Source organism: Cydia pomonella, chromosome 20 (assembly GCF_033807575.1).
Source record: "Cydia pomonella isolate Wapato2018A chromosome 20, ilCydPomo1, whole genome shotgun sequence".
In the NCBI taxonomy this organism is placed as follows: domain Eukaryota; kingdom Metazoa; phylum Arthropoda; class Insecta; order Lepidoptera; family Tortricidae; genus Cydia; species Cydia pomonella.
The window spans coordinates 7050780-7063358 of record NC_084722.1 but is presented as its reverse complement, the minus strand read 5'-3'; the positions used below and the strand labels follow the sequence as shown (position 1 = coordinate 7063358).

General features: G+C 38.8%; 1 protein-coding gene across 2 annotated transcripts in view; it reads right to left on the bottom strand.

Moving 5' to 3' along the window:
- Positions 1-12579, bottom strand: part of LOC133528900 (alpha-tocopherol transfer protein-like) — a 34097-nt gene that overhangs the window by 12257 nt on the left and 9261 nt on the right. The window contains exons 2-3 of one of the 2 annotated variants that reach the window (XM_061866400.1): positions 4813-4971; positions 3119-3281 (exon numbers count right to left, since the gene is read on the bottom strand). In XM_061866400.1, the coding sequence (XP_061722384.1) occupies positions 3119-3281; positions 4813-4966 (317 nt within the window). In that variant the 5' untranslated portion in view covers positions 4967-4971. Of the gene's footprint in view, positions 1-3118; positions 3282-4568; positions 4593-4812; positions 4972-12579 lie in introns of those variants that run through there. The other variant, XM_061866401.1, reaches the window with a different exon arrangement.

Genomic DNA, 12579 nt, shown 5'->3' with positions numbered 1-12579 from the left:
ATATCAATCTGCAGTAATGTCGTGCAGTAATGCAATCTACATCCGTATCTTTACAGCGTTGCCTACACTGAAGCAGTAAATATTCTTGATGAAAATATGTGATGTAACATGGCCCGCGCCTACTAGCCACGTGACGCTAGCAACGCTATTTGAATTTAACCTTTAAGAGGAAAGAAAAACTTTGCGATTCTAGTGAAATAACGGTACTTTTTCTTTGAAAGTCTATTTCGGAAGAAAACGATTTCCACCAAACCGTATGTCACGGTTAAAGAGTTTGCTAAATTTTGTTGTATGGGGAGTCTCATAAGTCACTGCTGAATGACGTACTAGTCAATCCGTCAACTGTGGTTGGTGCACCCGCCCCTAACACTAGCCGCAGCGATACAATGAAATTACGCTCTCATTTTAAAAGGACATCATGAAATAACATAAAAGTGACATGAACTATCAAGTAACGTATATAGATACGTCCGATTTGAACTTGCGATACGTCAAAATTTTCTAAAGATACGGTAGGGATTGGATATGTCACTGTCAAAAGAGACTTTTCTTAAAAAAAATTGTCTTTTGACACTAACATCCATATCGTATCGTTAGAAATTTTTTGACGTATCTGAAAGTTCGAATCGGGCCGGCTGTTAGTCTTGGTTTGATTACTAGAAATTGCAATAAAAATAAATTGAGCGAGAAGGAGTTTTTTACATAAGTACACATTTTTTACATAAAAAAACTTCTACTCACACCTTGGCGGGTTCGTCTAACTCTTAAGTGCAAAAGTTAATTTCATGATCTTAACGAGCACGTTCCCATTAGGGAATAGTATCATCATGACCGGTTGTCACGGTTTAAGGATGACTCACGTTGGACCAGGCCGGGCCCGGGCTGCGGTCGATGGCCCTATACGGGGCGCCGATTTGGGCCTTCTCCCTGACCGCCGAAAATCAGGCCCTATTGCGAAGGCCACAGTGGGTCATGGCGGTCAGGATGACGAGGGCATACCGCTCCGTCTCCCACAAGGCAGCGTGCATGTTGGCGGGGACTCCGCCTTGGGACCTCGACGCAGCAGCGCTAGCTGACGTTTATTGGCGTGTCACCGAGGCACGAGCCAGTGGGATCCAACCACCCCTGGAGGAGGTCAGACGGTGGAGACTTGACTCCTGTCGAGTGCTCCTCCCGAAGTGGAAAGAAAGGTTGGAGGCGCCAAGTGCCGGCCACTGGACCGTCGAAGCTATTCGACCCGTTCTGGAGCGATGGGTCAAAAGAAAGGGGGGGTTCCTCTCCTTCCACCTTACTCAGGTCCGCTCGGGGCATGGTTGCTTCGGGAGATACCTGTGTAGGAGGGCGAGACGGGAACCGACGATGCAGTGCCACGACTGCGGCGACGCCGAAGACACAGCGCTACACACGTTGGCGGTGTGCCCAGCGTGGGCGGAGCAGCGGGCCGCACTCGTGGCCATAGTGGGGAGCGACCTTTCTTTGCCAGCGGTGGTGAAAGCCATGCTTGGTGGGGAGAGGCCATGGGTGGCTGCGGCCTCCTTCTGCGAGGACGTGATGGCGCAGAAGGAGGCGGCGGAGCGCGGCAGGGAGGAAGATCCGGCCTCCCAGCCAATGCGCCGCAAAAGCGAAGGCGGTTGGCATACGACCGCCGATTACCCCCCTGGGTATAAGGGTTCCTGTGGGCGGCAGGCTCGGGGACGTCTGCCGCCTACACAAGGGTCCCTGCGCAGGCGGGCGCGATGGATGATCAACGCGCCCACTCAGGTGGAGGGGTGATATATATTCCCCCACGAGTCGAGTCCGAGTCCGGACGGCCGCTGGCGAGGTTGCGGAAGAGTACTTCGGCGTTCCTGGGACCTCGCCCTATAGCACTGAGGCGGCAACAGAGGGGTTTTAGTGGGTAAACCATGGGTCTCATCAGCCTAAACGGGAGTCCCACATAACCATCCCAGGCCCGTCCCCGCGTCTGGGTGGTATGCGAAACGCATTTCCCCTCTTAAAAAAAAAAAGGCCGGGCCCGGGCTGGAGTTTCCGGCGCTTCGTTTTCTATGCAAAGCATCACATGATCATCGGTCATCTGTCATAGAATAGATAGATAGATGCGCCGGCAGCTTCGGCTCGAACCCGGCTCGGTCTAGTCTAACATGAGTAATCCTTTAGTCGGATACCAAGATCATAATCGTTTTTTTAGGGTTCCGTAGCCAAATGGCAAAAAACGGAACCCTTATGGATTCGTCATGTCCGTCTATCTGTACGATTATGTCACAGCCACTTTTTTCCGAAACTATAAGAGCTATACTGTTCAAACTTCGTAAGTAGATGTATTCTATGAACCGCATTAAGATGTTTACACAAAAATTGAAAAAAAAAACAATAAATTTTGGGGGTTCCCCATACTTAGAACTGAAACTCAAAAAATCTTTTTTCATCAAACCCATACGTGTGGGGTATCTAAGGATAGGTCTTTAAAAATGATATTGAGGTTTCTAATATCATTTTTTAGGGTTCCGTAGCCAAATGGCAAAAAACGGAACCCTTATAGATTCGTCATGTCCGTCTGTCTGTCCGATTCTGTCACAGCCACTTTTTTCCGAAACTATAAAAGCTATACTGTTCAAACTTGGTAAGTAGATTTTTTCATCAAACCCATACGTGTGGGGTATATATGGATAGGTCTTTAAAAATGATATTGAGGTTTCTAATATATTTTTTTTCTAAACTGAACAGTTTGCGCGAGAGACACTTCCAAAGTGAAAAAAAGTGTGTCCCCCCCTGTAACTTCTAAAATAACAGAATAAAAAATCTAAAAAAAAAATATGATATACATTACCATGCAAACTTCCACCGAAAATTGGTTTGAACCAGATCTAGTAAGTAGTTTTTTTAATACGTCATAAATGGTACGGAACCCTTCATGGGCGAGTCCGACTCGCACTTGGCCGCTTTTTAATTAAGCAAATATCAATCATTTTAAATAGATAAGTAACGATCGTCTGCAAATAATTACTATTGATTGACATTTGTTACGTTTCTTTATAATAATTTATCGTAAACGTGAGTAGTCAGGTTTGAAAAGTTTACCGTGGGGGTTTTTCCTCTTGAATTTGATGAGAATACTCACATTTTGGTCATGTATACGTCCTTGAGGGCTGGCTTAGTGATGTCTCTCTCAGTGAAGAATTCAGGGCAAGCAGCTCGCATGGTGAAGTACATGTCCAGCTTACGCTTGCACTTCTCTAGCGAATAGCTGCTGCCGCGAAGAAAAGTGACCAGGCATTGGTAATCTGGAATGAGAAAACACGATTTTGTCGGGGTATTTGGGCTGTTTGGCATTAAAAGAGACATTCGATTTATGACATTAAGCAGAAAATGATCCATTATAGTTAAATAGAACCATAATGATAAAGGTATAATTTTACGCCTATTACTTATACATATGGCTTACTAGCGACCCTGCCTCGGCTTCGCACGGGTTACAGTAAACCTTAATAAATTATACACTTAAACCTTCCTCAAGAATCACTCTATTGATTGCTGAAAACCGCATGAAAATCCGTTTAGTAGTTTTTGAGTTTATTGCGAACATACATACAAACAGACAGACGCAGCGGGGGACTTTGTTTAATAAAGTGTATTGATAGTGATAAATTCAAGTCAAATAACGACACGTTTTTGGGACATTATTTTATCTCCTGACGTGTTCGTTTGAGTAAGTAATTTATTAACAGGTTTAATGCATTAATCTATTATTTTCTACATTCTAAATTCATATTTACAAAACCGAAGCCCATTATGTCGTTTAAATTCAATTATTGTGATTGTATTTTAATTAGTTTTGTTCTTTAATATTAGGTAGGAGACATGTTTAACATTTTTTTTTTCAATAAATCTGTTCCATTATATTTACAATAACAATACACATCATTGATATATACAGAGGAGCTACTAGCTAGACTAGCTTAAATCTAAAATAGGCTTTTGAGGCATTGTACTAAATATGCTGGCGGCATCTCCTCGTTGTATCGCAATACTGATACGTTGTGCGAGGAAATCAGACGCTTCGCGATTTCTGCAAAAAACGTATGCGCGCTGGGACCCCATGGACCTAGAGTTTTAAGTTTAACATTAAATTGCAGTTTTAATTTTATTTTAGTCTTTAGGTAACTATTTTGAGAGTTAAATGCTGATGCGATACCAATAAGTTATCAAATCAATTTGAGCTGTCATAATGTACTAAATCTATTATTTTTTGCCCTCAAACGATTACGATCTATAAGTACGTATTTTTCTTTTTTTAGATCAATATTTTGCGGCCCAGGCTACTATAGTACAGCTTAGTAAGATTATGTTAGGTACAGTCACATTTCTATACTTATATTTTGACTAACTTCTGCCAGTTATTTCTTCTGATGGAATGACGATGAAGATGATGACCGATAAAACTTTTATTTAAACTATACCAATTTTTTGTTCTTTCAATTGGTTTAGCGGTTTAAGCATGAAGAGGTCACAGACGGCCGACAGACAGAATTAGTTTCGCATTAATAATATTAGTAGTAATATGTCCTAACCCCAGTCATCAGGCAATTGGGGCTGTTTCTTCAATCCCTGATGAGGGCCGCGTCCCTGTCACATGTTTCCAAGTCCTTCAGCTCTTCCCTGATCTAAACGTGTATTTTGATGTGTTTTACCCCAATCGTCAGGCAAGTGTGGCTGCTTCTTCAGCCAATCTCGGAAAAGGGCCGCGTCCCTGTCACAATTTTCCAAGTCCTTCAGTACTTCCTTGATCTATACTTATATTTTGATGTACCTTACCCCAGTCATCAGGCAAGTGCGGCTGCTTCTTCAGCCAATCCCTGATGAGGGCCGCGTCCCTGTCACAAGTCTCCAAGTCTTCCTTTAGCTCTTCCCTGATCTTTTTCCACATCTCGCCGGCTGGTTGCTCCAGGAGTTCTGATTTTAACTTCATGGTTACTGTAACATAAATATATTTTTTATTAGAAATAATTTCTATACTAGATTTGTCAATTGTTTTGATAATAAATTGCGTCGCGTCATAATTAAACAAAAAGAGATGATTATATATGTAGAACAATTTAACTGTAACAGATACCTTTTGAACGCGACCGGTAGAGATTTATCTCTATTTGGAAGAGTAATCTAGGCCAGAAGATACTTTCCTCTACGAAAGGCCTTCAGGGTGGAAGATACTATTGATGCCGATATTGCTGATTGTAACACTTAACGACAACTTTTGCGTTAAAATTCGAATCTGCTGAGCTGTTTAGGCCGCAAGTCATATTGAAATTATTGATATACCTATATTTGTATATAACATAGGCATAGCTACGTGCATTCGAACATTACCCTCATCTTCATCGTAAAAACTTTGATGAAATGTTTCATCCCAAAGAATAATAATGATTAGGTGTATGACTTCATACCCGGTTGCTGGTTTTTACATCAACCGCAAAACGAGTAGGTACTCTTGCCAAGTTTAAGAGGGTGATATTTAAAGCATAAATATTTATTTAAATCACCTAATACAAAATACCAAGTAGTAGTTATCTACAAGCTTTTTGCACATTAAGAGGAAACATCAGTGGAAATTTTTCCATACAAACGTTTTCGATATTTTCCTGTCTGGATTTTGGCTCGAGATGTTTTTTTTTATATGAGTCCAATTATTACCAGTATTAATCTGTGTCTGTACGTTTTGTTTATTTTTTTTAATTCTTGTTTTATAAGAACTTGGTTACTGTAAAAGCGCTAAAAATTGGCCTAGCATACATAATTGGCAACAAAAAAGTGGCTGTGACATAATCGGACAGACAGACGGACATGACGAATCTATAAGGGTTCCGTTTTTTGCCATTTGGCTACGGAACCCTAAAAACGCGAAAATCAAAATGGACGCGATATGCTCCAATTACTGGAATCTAGGCATGAACATTTACGTAATATATATATCTATATCTGATACTAGTTTTTGTTGATAAAAAGGGATATACGTGGGTGTTAGGCGCCGAAAATAATTGTATACTTCAAATAATAAAAAATAACTGATGCAAGTGATAAGGAACTATGTAAATAAATTATGTAGCTACAACAAAACGCTACTTTTAATTGTGATTTTTTTATTATTATTATGTTTCTTTTTTTCTATAGTAATAGGCAGCTTCTTCGTAGCGCCTGACACCAGCTGGAGTTGTTAAAGTTTTTTGGCTGTTTTATTCTTCCTTTTTAAAACTTTCTTGATTATTGCCCAATAGACGAGAGAACGGCACTGCAGGGCGTTTGGTGCTCTTACTGCTGTCTGCTCTTGGTCAATTACCAAATGCGATTTTTGTACGAAGGAGATTGTATGATTTTCGACTTGGCCTAGAATTAAATAACGCAAATGTTGTTACTTTAGGTATCCTAATTTTAGTGCTAAGAACTAAACTGACTTTTGTCGTAGCTCGGTGCATTTTAGTCGTATATTTTTACAATAGATACATATGATAGGCATGCCTCGTTGCCTTCGTTTTCGCAAATCCTATTAACAATGCTTCTGATGGGCAGATTCACTAGTTCCTAAAGGTCTGTCGCTTGGAGGCCTCTGTTTAAGAGACGACATACTACATTAGTTATTAAATATGAAGTGCACGAAACTTCGAGGTAATTTTAAGTGATTCGAAATCAAGCATATAGGTTGTTGCAAATTTTCTTGCTATTTGGGAAATACCAATTATCAGTGATTTCTTCTATTTACCGGTGTAACGTTGCACAGTCTAAAAAATACTTATATTGGAATATATAATAATAATTTATCGCGGTAAGAAATCCCTAGTCATCTTGCTTAGAAACAAAATTACAGCCGTTTGAAGTTGATAGTTTTTTTCTTCGGTACAAGCCTTATCTTATTAATAAACAAAATAGGTACCATCTTCTGATGATGAGCAATGATGTACATTCCTATAACTTGTTTTTATTATAATGTATCGACAAACACCTGTCGCCTTCTTTTCACCGTTATTTTTATAAAAATATTTAAGGGGCTCCACACGGTTTTCATCGATCATTGATTAGTTTTGAGTCGATATTCCTACATTAGTAGAGTCAGCATCAAAAGTAGCGGATGAAACAACGCGCCATACGTATCTGATATTCCGGATAACTATTCCAAATACAGATAAATTTATAAAATTCGCGTTCTAAAGTATATATTTTACAGTCTTAGTGGTTCTATATTAAAGACATCACTTTTTTTTAAGCTGTTACAGAATGGTAGATACTTATGAAGCGTTATTTGATCCACTACTTTTGATGCTGACTGTACTACAGATAGAAATATAAGACAAATAGCTATCGGTTTTTCAATCTTTTATCTCCATTAGAAGGATCTACATATTTGAGTTCGTCTTTGACGGCTCTAAAAACTGGTTAGAGATTTTAAATGAACTAACACAAAAATTATGGCGAGAAAACCAGTTTTTTGGCCTAAAATTGTTAAATTTTCATGCCGTGTCTCGAAGAGAATGAACTTATAAGTAAATATGGAATACTATATTGCTTAAAGCCGTTACTGTTATTATGATAAGCTACAAAAAACATTAGACAACTGAGGAGTTCAGATCAAAGGACACTAGTGCCAGGGAGCCCCTTAATATGACACTATTGGGTTACTAAAGGCACATATGGTCAAACAGAACAGGGGTCAACGCGGCCAAATCCGCCAGCGGGAAACTCCGTGTACGAATGTATTTTCCTTTTTTTGCAATCGTATGAAGATAAAAATTAAACAAACGGTTTAAGAAAAAAGCGCATATGTACGGAATTTCCCGCAGCTGGAATTGGCCGCATTGACCTAATTTCTAATCCATTGAAAACATCACATACAACATTTTCGACGTGGAACTGTTCTGTCGACCAACAGTTTATCGCGATAGCGAACTGTCGCACAATCGTTCATCCCACGTGTGTAATTCGAAGTTCAAATTCGCACTCACTTTATTACGATAACATTTAAATCTGACGAACAATAATAGTATTTTATACAATCGTGATATAATAGAGAGTTTTTCAGTCTAGTACCGTGTTTTGGCAACGAAGTTTGCTGAGTTGCCAAAGTGAGGTACGAGATTGAAAAGCTTGATTATATCACTATTGTATACAATACTTTTTCTACGAGTCAATAAAAATAATACTTTAATAAAATCATACAGGTAAACAAGCCAAAAGTATACAGCTATTAAAGATACGCGAGCAGTCGCGATACCTTGATACTAGTAGGCGGCCGCCGGGACCCGGCGGGGTAGTCAACGACACCCTCTCGTAACTCATGAGGCCCTGGTACTTGCTCCTTGCTAAATTAAATTTTTAGACAGGTTTTTGCTCGATTTTGGCCACCGTAGCCTATGGAGACTAACAAACAATAGTAAGCGGTTTTCGTAGTCTGTGGATGTTGCTATATTAAGGGTGTCACATGTGCGTTTATGACTTATGAAGCAATTGTTTCTACTATACAACTTAAAATAACTAATTAATTTGAGCTATCGTTTTGTTTCGTCCTCTGACCGCGGCGAGCTGTTATTGGTCAATTTCATTATAGTTGACTAAATCTTTTCGAAATGAATATTATAGTTGAGTTGGGAGCCCAATGCCCATACATGAAAAGTACCCAATGTCAGTTTGGTATACGAAATATTAATTCAACCATTACAGTCGACGAGTAGCAAAAAGTTTTATTGGCATTTTATTATGATTTTATTACTATCCGGAATCCACTCGCAGAGGCCGCACTTAGATCGTGTCATTCACGACGACGCGTGCCTTGACTCGTATTGTTATGTCATTAAAGGTTAGATTTGACAAATCTGCGCGTCATCGTGGATGACAAGAACTATAATCATGAATAGATATAGTTTTTGTGTGCTAAGTGTTATTTTCTTATCCTTTATAAAATTGCTGATTGATACGGTAAGTAACATTTTTTTAGATTAAAGCTTTAGCAACACATCCTTGTAATCATCCGTTTATATAAGTGTTTTATATTTTAATATCAATTTATAGGTTTTTTTATAAATTGTAAACTTTGAACGGCTCTAATGAATGTCCGTTGAGTTTTTGCTATCTTTTGTACAATGCATCTTGATTATGACCTCACATGTTAAGTGTGTTCATTGAGTGACATTTAGCATTAAAACGATAGTTCCGTGTATTCTATACAATGTGTATATCCATTACGAACAATAAATCAAACCAGGCATTTAATTTATTACCCTTGTAATCATGAATTAAGAAGTTTGTTTTTTAAGTTACACTGATTATCACCCTATAATTAATTTAAAAAAATCGGAGCAGCAATGTACTGCAAACATTATGAGACAAGCAAACTTATGTGTTGCTTTACATTGTGTGTAACTTGTGTGTTACCTTACATTGCGGGCCGAATTAATTTGTATGGTCAATATTTACATTGTATTTCTAAGCAAAAGTTATCTCAATATACTTCTTAGGTCCTATGCTAAGTTAGCATTGCTAACCAGAGTTTAAAGGTTTGCCCGTATTTCATTTACACACTGTAAGGTCACTGGTAAGTGTGGCATATAGATAAGTGCGGCTGGCCTTCACATTAGGGCTTGTTTATACATTGATTAGTGGTAATTGTTATTATTAGTCAAAGTCTATATATTCTTTATTTAAATAGGCCTAGCAACAAGCACTTTTTGCTACTTGCTATTTGCATTTAGTGGCCCCAAGTGTGGTAGTGGTGTATGAACCAGCAATAAACACTTAATACATGTGTAAACAGACTCCAAAGTGAAGGCTAGTCGCACTTACCCTGGAGCCATATTTAGTCGTTTACAATTTCAGTTTATCATTTATTTGCATACATTTTAGGAATAGTAGTATTTATCAATGAAAAACTATATACTTCTATAATTAACTAATTTATCATCGCCAACCATACAGCACGAGTTTAAACAGAGGCCTCATGTAGGTAAGACTAGGGTATATGGTGTTCTATACTCAAGGTCAGGTGTCGCAAACCTTCGGTTGACGAGTTCAAGCCAAATATTTGATATCTTTACGGCTTAAGTAGGTTTGTTCACTCTGACGTTCATATTGACGAATTAAAGTGAAAACACTTAATCGTCAAGATCCTAATTTTATATATTTTATGTTTTTTAGTATTGTGTAGGTTACACAGTTTAATTATTTTGTTTTTTTTTAGATAACACATTTCGACATGCGTGAAAAATTGACAATTGCATTATTACTGTTAATAACTCTTTATTACAATTATTTTTGAATTTCCAGCGCTTAAAATATTTTTATGTTACTTCTAACCCATATCGTACATAGAATATTACAATATAAATGCGTTTAACTTCTCAACTAACGTAGAAAACAATCATATAAATCCATAACTTTTTCGTAAATTTTTACTCCATTTAACCGTCCTACGACATAGGCTACAAACCTTATAGTGTTGTTAGTCAAATTCCTATAAAAATATGTCAGAATTCTGGCATATCCATATTTTGCCATTGCAACGTCGATGCAGAGTTAACTTAGTCGGACTATAATGGATCCCCTTTAAATTATTGTAGAGCCCATGCGCTGTGGCAATGATCTTGATAACTTTCCGAGCGCATGCATGCATCCTAACAAGCCTTAATCGCCAATAAACCATTCAAACCGAAGAGGCGTATGTCACGCTGTGACAATACGCAACGGTGGTTGATTGTGTTTTATCAATTTTATATGGTTTTAATACGACTTCTAAGCCTACTCCGTATCTTGGCAACGAAGCAGGAGGTCCGGGGTTCAAGTCCTGGTAAAAACATTTATTTGTGTGTTTTTCATAAATATTAGTTCCTGAGTTTACCACTTAGCCTCCAGGATTGTCTCGCACTGATGGTAAAAGGCCGGACGGACTCACATTGGTTCCATGGCAAAAGGGTCGGTGCCTCTTGTGGGACGCCACGTGTGTCAGCGCGTTTGCACCGTCCCACCTTAGCCTAACGCGTTCGTATGGTGAAAAAGTTGTGTTTCACTTGGTGGCAAAAATTTCATCAACCCTCGTGCATTGAAACCATCGCAACGCTCAAAATTCCACTTTTTGATCTACGAGCGTAGAGAGTTGAAATTTTGGAATCATTCGCTTTCTCGACTATAAATATTTATTTATTTAATTAATCTTTATTGCACAGTACATGAAGGCACAAATGGCGGACTTAATGCCTTGCAATATTATCACAAGCGGTTAAAAAACAACTTTTGTAAAACAATATTACATTACGATACAAGTGCAAAAAATAGGGAATTCGAAACGAATGGCGATAAATTAAAACATGATTTGCGAATTACCTATTCGTACATGTATCGTACAGCGTTTTACAGTACATATGGCCTTTAAAAAATTCTACATGTTTACATACTTATTATTGCTGTGGCGTAGCGACCTGAAGTGGATCTTGGCCTCCCACACCAAAGACCGCCCGCCATGCTTCTCTGTCCAGTGTGTATAGTTACGTAATGTGCTAATTATCGTACTAGTGTAGTAAAATAGCGCCATATATACTGTAAATAACTATTATATCGTCGTCTAGCACCTACTTTGCTTTATTGAGCTTACTATGGGAGTTGTGGGGCTATGCCAATCCGTGTAAAATTGTCCCATAACACGTAAAAGATAATAATGATATAAACATTTCGTCAGCACCAATCGACGGTCATGGTCAAGGTCGCATTGAAACAAGATAAAAACCACATCAAATTGTCAAAGCAGATTCGGTTTCAAGATCATAAGTATACCTCTTTAGATTAATATGGGAGTAATGGCTTGCGTCACGGTCTGTGACGTTACGGAACATATACGCAGTTACAATGAACACAGGGCCTTAATTTGAAGAAGAGCGTTCGACGTTTGATGCGTCGTGCGTATTATTTGATTTTACTTCGATAATGCACAATAACTTGCACGAATTAAAATGGAAAGTTGTCAAACAAAAGGCAGAATATTTTAAGTATGCCCTACCACGCCCTACTACAATAGTTATTTGTGCTCCAAGGGAGGAAAAGTAGGGAATTGCGTGCCGCGGGTAAAATTGTTACCCGAGCCGAAGACGAGGATGGCAAACACGCGGGATGGGATGTCCTTCGTTTCCTCCCGTGGTGCGCATACTATTTTTCTGCTCGACGGAGGCGGAAAGCGGCAACTTCGTTTAGCGCAGCGGGAGCAAAGTTGACGCCTTCCGCCCGGAGGGCAGAAAAGTAAATAGTGAAGTAGGTATATAAGTATTTGAATATTGATGCATTTTTTAAAGTATATATTGAAGTTATGCGACTTTCCTGTGGACATTATAATACAAACGGAAATTACCTAGTTTTGTACTTCATTAAGTTTAAGGTACTTTTAGCTAATTCTAAAAGTGTGACGAGCATTTCACATCTACATGCTTCTGCGTTTACAGATGGCCAGGCGGCCAATTCGAACTTACATTTCGATATCAAAAACATATTTTTTTTTTTGTTCTTACCTCTATTGGCGTGAACAAGATGCACGAGCGAACGATAACAAAATATCGTCAT